At 43.7% G+C, this 15,963-nt stretch overlaps 1 protein-coding gene across 1 annotated transcript in view; it reads right to left on the bottom strand.

Moving 5' to 3' along the window:
* Nucleotides 1-15,963, bottom strand: part of MUSK (muscle associated receptor tyrosine kinase) — a 54,583-nt gene that overhangs the window by 30,327 nt on the left and 8,293 nt on the right. Inside the window, exons 4-5 of the mRNA XM_035310821.1 lie at nt 15,206-15,333; nt 14,457-14,598 (exon numbers count right to left, since the gene is read on the bottom strand). Coding sequence (XP_035166712.1) covers nt 14,457-14,598; nt 15,206-15,333 — 270 coding nt within the window. The remainder of the gene's footprint in view (nt 1-14,456; nt 14,599-15,205; nt 15,334-15,963) is intronic.

Here is a 15,963-nt window from a genome sequence, read left to right as displayed (position 1 = left end):
TGAGGTGAGTTACGGTTCGAAACCACCCAGGGGATCACCAGGGTGGCCACTTAATGTGAAGGTTGAGGGTCAGACAAGCTCCTCCATATGATCATGGCAATTAGGACTGACTGTGGATACCCACAAACCCTGGAATTTTCCATGTCACAAGTGCCTGCCCTGGGGAGAGAGCATCCATTATATGGGGGGCACAACCGGCAAAGGCTTTGGGAAGCTGAGACTGCAGGGAAGAATAAGGTTTTTAAATTCACTTTGCACCTCCACCGCTTCTTTTGTGGCAAGACGGTTACTGGACAGTCTGAAGACAAGGCTTTCCCCTCCCTCCCCCCCCCCCCCAAAAAAAAAAAAAAAAAAATCTGAAAAGAACTTAAGTATTTTTGCTGCAAATGTGTTTTAATCCAGAAACACAGCTCTTATGGCCTCCACAAGCTGTATTTCACATGCACTATTTGGACCACAAAGAGGAAAACAGAGAAAAAAGGCATTTCCCATGTGGAACATCTGAGTTTTGACCCAAAAATTTTAATAGAGATGCCTGAATGTCTATATAGAAGCAGGCTGAATAGCTCTGTGCCATTTCTTACTCACTGCAGTGAGGGGACAAGTGAGGGTCTCCTGAATGTCTGTCCCTGCCTTTGGGATGTCTTCTATCAACAGCAGGGAAGGCTTCTTCTGCAAGATGTCAGCTGGACTGAAAAAAGCATTTACGTTCCACATAACTCCTTCCATCCCATCCTGGCCTGTGCAAAGCTGAGTTCTGTGTTAACAGAGCACCTAAAGCCAGTTTTGTCAGTGGATAGGCAACAGCCTAGAAACTTTGCCTCCAAGGAAGCACAGCTCCTGGGCAGGGTTTTTTGGAAGACTGAATTCAGCATTAGTGAAGTGAAAGGGTAGGAGGACATGTGTTGATCTCAGCTCCCTGATTCTCCCTGCGCACTGCCGCACGGATGCCGCTTGCTGGGGCAGCGCAGTGCCTGGCCAGGGACTCCCCTGAAGAATAACAAGCGAAATGAAGCCTTTTCCCAAGGTTTCACTCCAGACCATTAGCACCAGATGGTTGTGAATTCCACCCCGAGCAATACGGGCCAAGCTCATAATTACTTTTATACTTCATTTGGAGAAACACTAAACTTTTGGGCCAGTCCTCTGGCAGCGGCTACGTGCACATGGCTCCTGCTGAAGCCAGAATATCAAATCCCAAAGCTAGAATATGGCCCTGCATGCTTTTCTCATGCTGCTGTTACTTGCACAGTGTGTCACCAGGACCCTGCCTGATCTGATACTGCTGCTCTGATCCAGCCTTGTTAATGCCAAAGCTACCAGCACTCCATTAGCCATTATCTGATACTGGCATGCATGTTATCCCCTGTACCTGCTGCTCTCCCAAAATCTGCATGGAGTTGTCAGACAGGAGAAAAAATAGGCACCTTTCAACAGACATGGCAGGTTTACAGATGGGGAGCAAAGCCACAGCAAGATCAAGTGTGGCCCCCATCAGGGGGCCAAAAATCTGGATCCTGCTCCTCTGGTTCCCAGGCACGCACTGAGGACAGTACTTGTCTCAGCAGCCAAGGCACTGTTGGCTTTAGCATAGGGAAGGCAAAGCATGAGGCCATTCCAGCCTAAAGGACCAAATATGGGGGGAAAAATCACAAGAGAAAATATGCATTCATGAGTTTCTGCTGTCAGCTTCACCTCTGCTAAAGCACATCAAGCAGACTTGTTAAAAATGTGTTTTCCCCCTCGATGGGTTTTCTCCCCCATCCCACTGTTGGGGACCTTGGTGAGCAGGCTTGGGAAGGACCTCCCACCCTTTGTCTTCGTTGAGGTACATACAAGAACCACAGGTGTCTTGCCCAGCACAGGGAGGATGGCTTTTGGGCTGACTGCAGGTGGGCCAACAGAGGAAAAGGCTGATCTCCATGGCGTGGAAGGCTGGAAGCTCTCTCAGTGCTGCCATGTGCATTTCTGTAGTTTCAACAATTTACAATTTCCATACTTTTGCACTTAAAGTATTTACATTTACTTGCTTTTTTAAAGTGTTTTACTTAAGGTTTAGATATTTAACAGAAGTACTGTAAATTTTTTTTTTACATTATTTTACTCATGAGAGATTCTCCAGGGCAAGGGCTGTGCTCCTCATGTCCCAATGGCCTTTCCAGCACCACTGACAGGCACACAAAGGGACATGTTTTCTAAAGGGCTCTACCTTTGGGAAACCACCAAGAAAAAATTAAAAGCCTTGAACATTTCCCTCCCTCGCTCTGTGCCTGCTGCTTTGTGCTGACATCCAGGGGATGTGGTAGGACCTTTGGGAGCATTTCCTGGCCCCATCAGAGGCGTCATGGGAAAACTACAGTGGGAGGAGTCTGAGCAGCCAGTGTCACTCTCCACCAGGAATGGAGCAAGGCTACCAGAACAAGCTGGTTATTACACAAGCAAGAAAAGAGGCGAAGGAGAGGAAGAAGTGGGGACCCTGATGGTGCCAACCTAAGCAACCTAGGGAGGCACAGGCAGATGAAAGGCAGGAAGAGGAAGGAACAGGAAATGGCAATAAATGTAAAATTCACATTATTTGCTGGGCTCAGGACACAGTTTTGTTTTCACTTTGCCTCAGAGTGAAAAGCCCCAGCAATCAGATGATTTCTTACACCTCGGCTACAAGCCTGCCTTGTTCAGATCCTCCTGAATGTGGGTTTTGCCAGGACCTTCACCCATTGAGCAGCATCACCACAAGGTTAACAGCATCCATGTGGAGACTCCCAGGGTCAGGGCAAGGGATTTACACAAGGGTATGCCAAAACAGGGGTGGGAAGGACAGGAGGAGAGTGCTCCATTTATTTACTTATTTATTTTAGCAGAAAATGAAACAGAGCGCCTCACTCAGAGGAGCTGGAAATGAAACAGCCAGCTAAAAGCCCAGCCAGCATGCTCAGTTTCACTCCCAAGCCCCCTAATAAATGTCCTTTCTTTTATAGCCCTGCTAAATGATGTGCTGCATGCTATGGGGCTTGCTAGGAGGTATCTGTACCACAGCCAGCTGCACTCATTTCTGAGAATTAGGTAACAACATCCAGTCCAAACAGTAGGGCTTTAACCCAGTCACGAAATTTTTTGCGCTATAAAAAGATTAAAGCAGGGTCCCCCCACTTTGGGCAGCTAACTCTTTCCAGGTGACTTCACCCTCCCTCTGCCTTTGGCTGAGTTGTCTTTCATTTCCAGGGGATTTCAGCCCGATCCAGCAGTCCTGGCAGATGCCACCACCTGCCTGGGACAGGCCTGTTTTTCCATTAAAGCAGGCTGGACTGGGACACTGGCACCTCAGCAGCAGCAGGGGTGGGCTGGGGCTTGGCAGATGCCTTTGGGAAAGGGCTGAGCCATTCCTAGAGCCCCCAGCCCACTAAAACCCTCACCCCCAGGCCCACTGAAGAAGGACAACCACTGTGGGTGGCTTTTGCAGACCTTAACGCTGACTCTGATGCACCAGGCCCTGCCAAGCACAGAGGCTGTAGGTAGTGGTGCTTTCCTCATGCCTCCACCAGGGCTGGTTGACCTTTGGCTTCCAGGAGAACACAGGCAACGTTTGCCAGTGTACGTGAAGTAACCCAGTCTGTAAATACGGGCACAAATTCACTCTTTGAGAGCTTGCTGCTAGTTCTGGCATACTGCAAAGTGTGCCTGGTAGTCCAAACCGAGCTAAGGCCACAGAGAACTCCGCTGCAGAGACAGCGGGTGCTGCTCCCTCCCTGTCTTGGCCTGGCTGAACATGTGAGCAAGTCCTGGTTTCTACACACTGCAAAATCTGATATCCCAGCCTGCCCACCTCCCCTGAGCTTTCTGCTTTTATCAAGGAAAAGGGCCTTTGGGGTGGTTATGAAAGTTGCATGCTGAAAATTTCTGTCAGCTATGCTGCACAATGCAGTGGGTAAAGGCAGCTCCCATAAGCTAAAGGTATTCTCCTCTGGTGTTGGGAACTGATGCTCTGTGCTGCTGGGAGAACTGGTGTGGTATACATCATCTTGTGAACTTCCCTTATACAAATACCCCAGCAATCCTTTGTCCTCTGCACTGTTCACATGTAAACACTTGGTAACTAGTTTGTAAGCACTTTTTCATTTCTGTTTGCCAATGTTCCTGGAGTTCTTTCATAACTGAAGCATGACAGATTGAAACAGCTCCTTCGCTACAGAGGGGCTCTCCAGGCTGGAACCTTGCTTGCTAACCTGCAAGAAATCATTTATGCTTGCCACCTATGTGCTCTGCAGGACCGTAAGCTTGCACCAACATGTTTGGACACGTTGCCAGTAAGAAATCTAGTTGTCTAAATCTCCGTCCAGATTCATTACTTTCATATCCATTCCCTCCTCCTGATAAACCTAAGCCAGACAGCCAAGGAGCAGTACTAAGCAGAGGTTTCTACAGTTTCCTTTCCACTGGTGAGAGATAAGGGGATGTCTGAAAATATGTTTATGTGCTGCAGCACTTGTATTTCCTGACATTTCAAATTAGTCCCTGTAAAATCCCAATAATTCCTGAGATATCGGGCCTGAAAACCCGCTGCATGTTGCATTCATTGATGAACTCTGTGTGCTGCACCCTGCGGCATGCCAAGGCTGAACAAGCCAGGTACAGTCTCACTAGCTGACATGGTGGGGCTGGATCCCAGCTCAGAGAACAAACAAAATTTTCAGCAAGCAGCAGCAGCGGCTCCACGCATGGCTCACCACACACCTCTGTATGGGAACAGCTCACTGTGTGCCTTGGCTGCTGCTCGCAGCCTGCTGCCACCCTTCCACCCCCTACTGAAGCTGATGGGTTGATGATTAAACCCAAGATAACTGTGAGGTCAGTTTCACTTTGATCTCTGAGTAATTCTCATCAAAACTTGCAAAGTTTATCTTATTGCAAGCCTACCAAGTAATTACAAAGAGGAACAAATCACCACAGGCAAAGCTGATATGAGACATTTCCACTTATCTCTCTCAAATTTCTTACCTTTTTCTATTTAATCCTCATCCAAACATGCTTATTGCCAGAGAACCACGTGCACAGAGATTATCCAAGGGAAAAAGATGCTGTAGGAAATGCATACAACCCCTATATTATTTCTAAAGCAACAGCACTATTAAGCATTGGCCCTAGACAAGAGCCTGCATAGAGCCATAAGCAACCAGTGCTCCATCAGCCTGCCCCATTTGTACTGCTGCCCTTCAGCTGGTTATCATGCTAGTCTGGGACAAGAACACCAATGCACTTGGAATTTTAACACTTTCTACAAAATCTCAAAATCTCCAAGCACTTCTGGCTCCTGGTGTGTGATTTGGGAGGTGTGGGGCTTGCAGTAGCTCTAAGACCTCGTGCAACACAGGCCAGACAGCACAGCAATATACATACATGCAACCTTGGGCCTGAGGCTGTACTACAACCCCACGAGGTGGGCAGCCAGGACAATTTGAGATGTGCATGGAAGGGAGGTGGAGGAAACCACAACATCTCCATCCTGAAGCATATGCCTTCAGACTCACAGCTCTAGTATCTAATATCAAAGCAAGTTTTTCTTAGCAAGGCAATAGCTTTCCAAGGTAACCTTATTCTAGGGTGAGCGCCAAGATTTATGGATAGTGGGACAATTTGCATCAGCAGAAGGACTCACTGAATGTTAAATGCACTGGCCGGCACAGGAACTTCTCATCTTTGAAAGACTTTGCATCGCATGTGGTTGTCTCTGGAATCCTAGAAGCAGACCATGCAAATATGCGAAGCTATAATAACGAGGAGTAAAATGTAAATAGATAGCTTATATCCTGTGTAACTATATAAAACCTGTTCTGTGCAAGTGTTCTTTTCTATATACAGAGCAAACACCAGATTCAAGGACAAGCAGGGATAACGTGTTCAAATTACTTCCCAAGGAAATGAATAAGGAAATTCTTTTCATGTCAGTACTCGTCTTATAGATGTGTTTGGTTTCTCTGAAGGAAAGACCCTTCCAGATCTCTCCATGATCTGTCTTTCCACCATATCAAGACACACCACACGCTGTTTATCTCTGCCATTACCCACTGCCGCCTGCAAGACTAGAACAGAAGTTGCTGGTCTCCTGAATCAAAGAGCAGCTGTTCTATCCATCCCATTTGTGTTGGAAACCAGAGCACAGAGGGAAAGTGACTGGTGAAAAGCAGCACCTGGGTTGCCTTTCCGCAACAACTAGCAGGATCACCTTGTGCAGTTCCATGGCAAAACAAAAAAGTCTTCCTGCAGCAGGCAATGACAGGCACTGCTGGGATACCCAAAACTGAGATAAGCCCTGCAGCATCCTGACATCTGTTCTCCACCAGCAGGTAACAGCAGTGCCATAAATTTAATTGCATGCCACGTGAAAAGTACTTCCTTTTGCCTGTTTTAAAGTGCTGCTCATGGTGGCTGCTAGGATGCTTCTTGTTGGAGGGTAACAGCAAATGGTGAACAGGGAACATCCATGGTGTTTATGATCCTAGCACTTTTACTCTTGTGTCCGTTTGGGTTTCAATGCTGAAAACTCTAATGGATCCTCCGAATACAGAAATCTACCTTTGTTCCTTATCTTTGAATCTGAGATGTCCTTTCCAGGAGGGACTGCATTCAGTTTGGGGGATGTGCAGGGTCCATTCCTACACAGCAGCACAACAGCCAGCACACTCTGTTTAATAGTGTAGGCACCCTAAAAAGAAAACTAGAACACTCTAGAACTGGCTAGGACCAAAATCTAGTGCTGCACCATTTGGAATAGTCAGTTACAGTGGAAAAAAAAAAGTTGAAAAAGTGGGAAAAAAAAAGTGCATTCATCTCCCACAGGCTCCCTGAATGAGAAAGGTGGGAGAGGTCCTTGGTAGACAGGGGACAACAGCCTTGAGTAAAAGGGGTACTGGCCCACAGGCACCTTACCAAAAGTAGATATTTAACTAGACCCCGTAAAATTTCCATATTGCCTGGAAAACCCTCTCTACTGTATCTTCAGCTCTGTTTTGTTATCTCATTTTGAAAAGACAGTCACTTCAGGACAATCGTCTCTGTTTGCTCTGCCCCCCTTTACCTGACAGCTAGGGATATTCTCTGTCCTTGACTCTCTTGTTGTGCAGGAAGCACATGCTTCCCAGCTACCGAACACAGCCTGCAGGGTAGAGGGATTTTGTCTACAGTATATACTTCTTTTCATTAAAACACAATTTATGCCATTATATGAGAAACTGATGTATCTTTAAGGTGTCTTTCTGAGGTCTGCTGTTAGGAGAGAGAGGTTTTTGCAGAAGGAAACAGCCCATTAAAGAAGGATTGCTGGTATATTACTTGTTAAAACCTTATTCTCCTAGGAAGCCTGCCTTGCATCTCTTCCATGCAGGAGGTCACTGACAGTCACTGGGAGGCACTGGGAGGTACTGGGAAGCAGGTGGGAAACACCTCATGCCCATGCCACACCAGAGTAGGAGCATGCCGAATAGCTCGTGCTTGTGTGTTCCTTTCCAGAAGGTCTGCGGCTGTTTTATTTCTCCTGTGGCTTGCCCCATTACCCTGTAATTAGGGCTATGGTCATATCTGCAGCATCTGAGAACCTCAGAATGACGATGGTGACTGCAGTAGGCAGGAGGAGGTTTAATGGGATATTCTGGGCTTTCAGTTACACCCACGCTACCCTGCTGAGGCCAGACAATTACTCTGGTGTAATTAGAGGCCAGCTGGGTTCTGTTTTCTTTCCCTGCAGTGCTCCCTCCCCCCAGACCCTTTGCAGTGCTAACAGTGACCTGCAGTATTCCCCATTTACTGCCTGCTCCTCCTTGCTGTTGGTATCAGAACTTCCCTGGGGAAACTGAGCCCAGTGTTTAAGTACAAAATGTCAGGTTTGCACTGTCAGTCTGCTTCTTGGAAATAGGTTGACTTCCACCTCACCTGAAACATCCTGACCAGGTGCTGCGGTCATATCTTGGTACCTCCCTTTTCTATCTCATCTGCTCCAAGCACAGAAGTGTTGACACAAAAGTGTAGAAAACTTGCTGGATGGCACATCCAGAGGCAGTTCTCATTTGAAATTGGACCCATCTCCAGACTGTGGTCCCTCTGAATAGAGAGGTTCTTTAGATTAAATGTATGTTTTCGTTATTGTGACTTGAAATACAATGTGACTTTTTTGTCTGCTGATTTATCTGTGATGCAAATTTGTCCCAAGACTACAGAAGAGATGCACAAAACAGCTAAACGAGCCTAGTGTGTTACACTTACTGAGGGCAGCCTGTTAAATAAATAGCCAAGGAACTGCTTTCTACTGTCACTTACACTGTTGTCCCCTCACTGTGCCCAATCATTAAACAGTTAAAAAAAAATCTAGACTGAGTCTACACATGCTCTGGTAGATCCTTCCCTTTGAAGGAATGATTCTCCAAGGAAGACCTTCCTATTTTTAAGGCTCAAGCAGCTTTCACAAGTGGCTTATAGGGGAACATTTTTGTGGCCTGTGGCAGAGTATTATTTTAGTAGCTAGTAGTAAGCAATAAACTGTGGCCAGGAAAAGACTTCTATCTACCAGAGCTGGAACACAAAAAATATCTAAGTCAGGGTAGCCTGAGGAGCATTGCTTCTACTCTTGATTTGTTTCATTTTTTTGCTTTCACATAGTGGCACAGGAGGAAGACAAGAAGGAACATTTCAAAAGAGGGATGAAGGAAACTGCCTGGATAAGGGATTAGTAGCCTTCAATCAATGCCAACTGGAAACTAGAAAGAAGATTAGATCCAAAAATATCAAGTCTCTGGAGGATCCAGTTAGTTTCCTGACAAGCACATTGGACATTCTTGCACTTGTTCGTTCTAGCTAATTTTTGTTGTTTCTTGCTTTCTTTCTTTCCTGACAGATTTAAGATTGTTGATTTCTAGACTTGCTGTTGTGCAGTGATGATTTCAAAAATTAAACCTTGTCACACAGTATACTCCAAAACTCCTTAATTCCACGACTCTCTGGTGCCACAGGCTGGAGATCAAGATCAACTTCATGTAAATAACAAGATGGAGGTGCATCTAACTCACTATATAACCACCAGAGCCACCCATGTGATTTTTCTTTTTACATGAGAGTCCATGAATTTATGACATTTTTCTTTGATATTCAGGGTATCAAACTAAAAAGGCACCACTGAGCAAACTGGGAGTAATGGAGGTTTCACTAGCTGGGTTCAACACCTAGAAAGGCACCACAGGAAGGTAAGGAAGATTGTTCATCTTCAGGAGAAGAAAAACTTATGACCTTTTTTTTTTTTTTTTTTTTTTTTTCAGGAATTCTGCACACAAACACACACACACAAACTATGCAAAGGCTAAAAAACTAAACAACCAATATCATCTTCCTACAAGACCTGAGCTCCACATGCATGCTGCTGTTGGAACGGATGGACACCTCTCCAAAGAGCACTCAACCTTGAATTCAGTTAGTATATAATCCACCACAACCCTTTGCACATTTTAAAGTCAGTAACACAATTCATTTCCAGAAGATGCTCTTTCTACAGTTGGTACTATAGAAATAAATTAGTCTGTTACAGAAGCATATGGTTTATATTTTTACATCTTTTCTATAAACAGCTGTTGCTTCGAAACTGCACATAATTCATGGTCAACTTTTCAATTTTGTTTTGAAAATTTGCTTTTAAGAATGGAGACCGTACAGGACAGAAGTCCATTCTACCTATTCATGAAGTGACACTTCGCTTCTCCCAAGGAGAACGGGAAGCATTCTCCTAAACAGAGCAAAAATCTGCCAGAACACAGAGCCAGATCAACAGGCCTGTAAGTCATCACAAAATGTATAGTTTCCCTGCTGTTTTGCAATACAGGCTTCTTAATTGATGCAGGAATTATATATACTTTGAATAATGGTTATAAGCACCACATCTAAAAAAGATTGCAAGACAGTAAAGCAAAACCATTCAGAGGAATTTATTCCATGTGTTAATAAAATAAAATAAAATAAAATAAAATAAAATAAAATAAAATAAAATAAAATAAAAAATGGACAGCTTCCCTCTCTGTTTGACAAGTGTGCCCAAATGGAAATAATCTCATGCCTCTCACTGATCAAGAGCTTGTTACTTTAAATTTATCCTTTCAGTGACATACAATTTATCCACAATGGGTATGGAGAATATCATTGTTACACATGGCAAGCCATGTGTACTGCAGAGGGTGTGCAGTTTTAGGCAGTAAGCCCAGAAGCTGAACCTGATGAGCCCTTGCATAGCTTTTGTTGGACTGGTCCTATTTATGGCCTGGATCAATGTCACAGCAAATACCAATGAAAACTGAAAATTCCTCCTGTTCTGCAGCATGTGTTACAGCTGTGCAGTACATGAAGGAGAAAACCATGGACGTCTCACTAATGTTGCCTACCATGCAGACCCCACAGATGTCAAATGCTCAGACGAGGGCCAAGGAATACATTCTTGGCACAGCCCATGAGTCTGTACTCTGCCTTCAGCTTTCATTGACATCAGTGGGAATTTCTGCACTTGAGGACAACTGTCAACATTACTGAAGGTAATAGCTGTTCTCCTATTTATTTCCACAGCAGTGATTGTTAGGTAAAACTGGATGAAACTCCTTAGCTATTTCAGCCAACATCTTGTCAATAACGTTCATCCTTTGAGTATGCGAAGGAAATACAAGTCACTTAAGCAAGTGAAAACTTCTGTTCTACCACAGCCCTGAATCCTGAATTCATCCAGCAACCTTTCAGCCACAGAATCATTTTATTCATTGGTACAGCAATCAACAGGAAATTTGTATAAATATTGACCAGTCCTCTGGCAAGCTACTACTTCATTTATATACTACAGTATATAAATGCTCTTCTACTCTAGGGTTAGCAGAAGTGCTCGTTATCAAAACAGATAATGCAGCGATTAAACTGCTAGTTAGAAAAATGATTAAGTTAGAAAAAGAATACAAAACTGCTGGCCAGAAATGCTGTCTCCAGGAAATTAAAAACACATTTCTTGGCAAGCGGCCGAGATGATAATATCACTCCTCTATCTCAGTGGACATGTTACCTCTTGTAGGCACCACCAAATGTACGTGAGCAACATGAATTCACCCTCACATGCCAATTTTAACAGGGCCAGCAAACAGGCTTTGCAGAGTGCTGTGGAGAAGGCTTCCCTGGTCCCCTCCTCCCCTGCCCACTTGCTGCTGTCAGCAGCCACCTCCGTTGTCATCATGTTTCTGCCCCTAATGGATTTTGCCTTTTAAGGAGAGAAAACATTTCACCATCACTTGTCCAAATGCACATGGGTTTGCCCTGAACTTGGAGCAAAGGGAGGGGGAAAAAAAAAAAAAAAAAAAAAAAAAAAAAAGCAGTCTGAATGGACAGGCTTTTGCAACCCTTTCAATTAAAATTCTGACCCAGTTCTGGGTACGAAGGCTCATTAACTGATGAGAGTTCACTAGTTCATCACGTGCATGTAGGGGCCTGAACCCCGCCCCAGGAGAGGGAGAAGGCTTCTGGGCTCGGGAAGGGTGCAGAGGACCCTCGCCTCCCTTCCAATCCGTGGCTGACATCAGAACCAACCAAAGCATCAGTTCCACTAAGAAATTCCTTCACTGCCTTCCGTTTTGTGACAAGAGTCACACCAGAAATTTCCCCTAAAATCATTGCTCAAATTATTTACACTTTGCTTTGAAAATAACAAAGCCTTCAAAGTATTTCCACTTTGCTTTAAGAGTAGTAAATAGCGGCCAGTATTGTAAAGGTTGAGGAAAGACCACATGGAGTGAAGAACAATCTGGGAAATCAAAATAGCAGCATTTTTCATGCTGTTTTGCCCTGGGCTGCAGAAACTAGCCAAGAAGCAGGACGGCAAGGCACCTCACCAGTGCAAACACGGGGGCCAAGGCTGACATCAGTTGTTTGAGCTGGTGGACCCAGCACAGAGGAGACTTGCTGTTGTTTCTGGGCACTGCTTCATCAAGTCATTTAAAAGTGTGTCAGAGTGTACCTGTGTTCACAGAGTGTGTCTTGCCAAAGCTGGATACCTCCTCACTTTGAACTAATTGCAGGACTAACATTGAACTCATTATAATGGAAGCTCACAACAGAAAACTAGAAACTTCTTTCAAAAATCGGGGCCCGCCTGATCTTGATTTAGCTAGGCATAAATATTTGCACAGTTCTTTGAATGGGCATTTGCTTCGGGATTAAATATTCATAGTTAACAAGCCATGTTAGTCATTTTATTTTAAAATTAAGCCACACTATGCAGGGTGGTAACTCCAGTGAGTGGTAACAGCAGGTTTTAAGAAAAATATTGTAGTGCTATTACAGAGAAGCAGAAAACAGCGTGTTTTCCTAAGTTTTATGAAAACAGGGCCCTAATGAATGCTCAGAGAAGGCCGACTGAAGTGTGATTTTCCTGCATTGAGTCATTTTAAATTATTATTGACATGGATCTATTTTAACATGCTGATGCTAAGGGGGTATAAAGGAAGGAATACTAAAAATAATGATAACCTTGGTGAGCCAGCCTATAAAAGAGGTGTGCAAGGGGTTGAGCATGTGTGTGTGCACATGCATGCATACACAGGTATGTGAATAAGTCTGTATTTTAAATATTCATGAGAGTTGATCTAAAATACCAGGAGGGGAAGAGACCTGTGTACACAGTAAGCTGTAGTCAGGATTATTACCTTCAGATTTTGGGAGCCAAAAAAGTAAAACAAACATGCATCAGTCTAGTTTGGGTGGTAGCCTAAAACAAGGTGTATTATATGGGTGCCCTACCAGAAAAACCAAGGCGAGCGCAGAGAACAGCATTGCTTTGTTAACACAACACATGAAGGGAACATGAAGGGATAGGTTGTACAGGAGCACTGAGCTGCCATTGATTAATTAAGAACTAATCTTTCTCCTTTTAAATAGAGCACACACAGACTCTCCTTTGCAAGTAGGATATTTGGGGATTAATTTGCCATTCCTTGAATTAACATTTGGCTGTATGATTCTGGAGACAAGGACAAAACAAGGTATCAACCTTCACAGCCCATATTTTGGAGCAGTTGCAGCCCACTTTTATATTCCCTTACACAGTCTACTAGATCTGAGCAATAAAGCCCTAGTACCTGTGGCTGTTCTGCATGGACTGGAGGGGTCTACAAGCATGGCAATGAGCATTTGCCTCAGTCATTTCTTAATTAGTCTTTGGCCACTTCCTCAGCAGTGAAGCCAAAGCAGAACCTAGGTCCAAGGCTGTACTGAGTCACATCTGAGTACCATCAGCCTGCCTCATCACTCTGAGTTGAGGAGAAACACAGCTCTGAATCTAGATTAGGAACAGTTACCTTCCTGTATTAAACTATTCAAGGAATTTCTAACATACTTGAAGTGTAAATATTAGAAAAAGAAATGAAAATGAATGCATTTTTTAGGAAAACAGCAGGCCTACAGTAATTTGTATTCAGTTCTAATACACCTGACCCTCCTCCCAGAAGGAAGTCAATGGTCCTTTCAGAAACAGGATTGTGCCCTGAATAACCTCTGATAGTCTCGGGCCAAATGTAACTGTAACAATCTTTTGAAGCTTGTTAGGCAAACAGACCCTCCTCTTCACTTTTTGCAGTACAGATTATTTCATTCTGAAAATGAAACAAAAAAGAGTTCATCTACTGACTCAGTCATTCCTCTTCCCACTCTGCAAAACTTTGCTTAACCCAACTTCTCTTTCAGGATCCAGGAATCTTGAATGCTCCATTGCCTACATTTGGTTGCCCCTGCAGTCCACTGGTCTCAGCAGTATGAAACTGGCTATGATTTATACGAGAGAGCAAACACCTTCTGTAAATAAAAGGATACTGTGCACATAAAGACCAGAAACTGAAAAATCAATCTGGTGTTCAGTTTAGCAGGCAGAAAATGTGCAAGTCCTCTAAAAGAACAGCTCTGTTTACCTGAAGAATCAACCAATTCAGATGGAAAATCAGAGGGAAATGGAAGGGACACACACATAAAGCTGCACCATTTGGAGCTGCAGCTGTCTCCTTGCAGCCAGTTTCCAGAGCCATCAGCTTCCTATTAGTCCAATCCACAAGCCATAGTGTATAACCCACAACAGTTCTGGTGAGATCTTCCAAACAAGAAACAAGCTGGCCTCTTGGAAAACTTCAGTCCAAAGGGAAAATCAGTAGGTAGATTTGGGAGTCCCTACTCAGGCAAGTTTCCCACCAGAGCCGCAGCAGCCATAGGCAATGACTCTTTCACCATCAACCAGCAATGGACAAACTTCTGTTTCTCATTCTACTTTCCTTTCCTTTCCCTTGTTCCGCCTCTTGAGTCATCCTAGTATGTTTCTATCAACATCAAGCTGGTACTTCAGCTTAATACAAGTTAATTGTGTATGCTTGCAAGGTCAGTGCAAAGAGCTGGATCCCAGTGCATGCACTACTCACCTTCCACGACCACCGTTGCAGGTTTCGAATAGGCTGTGCCCAGGCTGTTTTTGGCTATGCACCGATACTGCCCCGCATCTTCTCTCTGAACATTGTGGATCCTTAAATTCCCCGAATCGAGAATAGCAATGCGAGCGTTCTCCTGCCAGAGGAAGAAGGGACCAAGGTGAGGGCTTTACATACACCCTGCCCACAAAAGCACCAAATGTCCATTTGCAAAGATTAGGCTTACATGCATAAAAATGATTTGTGCTGCCCTGCAACTGAAGAATCTGGGGACAGTTCTTCCTGCTCAGCGTTGTCAAAATACAATGGCCCATGCTTATTTTTGCAGACCAGTAAATTACAGCTTTCAAAGGGCCCTAGATCTTTGGGCCCAAAGCTGCTCCCTAGATCTTATTTATGAAAATACTCACAAATGTATTTTTCAGCACTTGGCCATGCTTAGTAGTAATAGAAGTAATGTAAAATGTAGACACAGTAAATGTTTTGTTTATAGGCAGAATTAATGTGAATGCAGGCATTTGTGAGATGAGCCAAGGATTTTCCAAATGCTTTCTTCCCAGCAAGTAGAATTTGGAAAAACTGCAAGTTATGATAATATTTTATCACAGTTATTATCAAGTTATGATAATATCACAATATTATCAAGTTATGATAATATCACAATATTATCAAGTTATGATAATATTTTATCACAGTACCTTTAGCAAATAGCCAGCAATACTGAAATTTCATTCTCTATTCACCTTTACAACGGTTTCTCCTTTGATCCATGAAACAGAAGGTTTTGGATTTCCCATTGTTGTGCATGGAAGAACAGCCTTTAACCCTTCTATGATTTCTACATTCAGAGGTGGTCGGGTTATTTTTGGTCCTAAAATTTGAAAAGGCAAAAATTAAATTTGAACTGAAGCTAAGAGATACAATAATAGGTAAAATTCAGAAATGTCAGCAAAATCTCTTGCTGCTTTCTCTGTATATTGCTGTAGCTGAAAGATAGAAAGGCCTTGGTAGGGCATGAGCTGCCTTGAGAGGTAAAAGCTTTCTTAAGTGCAGCATTCAGAGTGTCAGTATATGGACTCAAAAGCACATATCTTGCATGGGTCATTTGTTTTCAGGAGTGGAGTTTGACAGTCATTTGAATTAGGGTCTGGGCTGAAATCCAGATCCAGATAAAAGTATTTCCAGTATTGAAGAATGTTTGCATTCCAGGTTTTGACATTTTTTCTGCATAAACAATGCCTTGTGTGAAAGCTCAGATATGGGGTGAATTGGTTTTGAAATGGTTTTAATTTGACATTGTCTCTAGGTCAACAAGAAAGGCATGTAAACTCAATTAATGTCCCTAACTGAAGAATTAATGACCATGCCAGTAAAAAGCAGAAAGGATCCTTAAAGAAAGGAAGAGAAAAGAAAGGAAGAGAAAATAAAAGAAAGGAAGAGAAAGGAAGAGAAAGGAAAAGAAAAGAAAAGAAAAGAAAAGAAAAGAAAAGAAAAGAAAAGA

The sequence above is a fragment of the Oxyura jamaicensis genome, chromosome Z, assembly GCF_011077185.1.
Source record: "Oxyura jamaicensis isolate SHBP4307 breed ruddy duck chromosome Z, BPBGC_Ojam_1.0, whole genome shotgun sequence".
Taxonomy (NCBI): Eukaryota; Metazoa; Chordata; class Aves; order Anseriformes; family Anatidae; genus Oxyura; species Oxyura jamaicensis.
The sequence above is the reverse complement of the archived record's forward strand: the minus strand, read 5'-3'. Positions and strand labels throughout refer to the sequence as shown.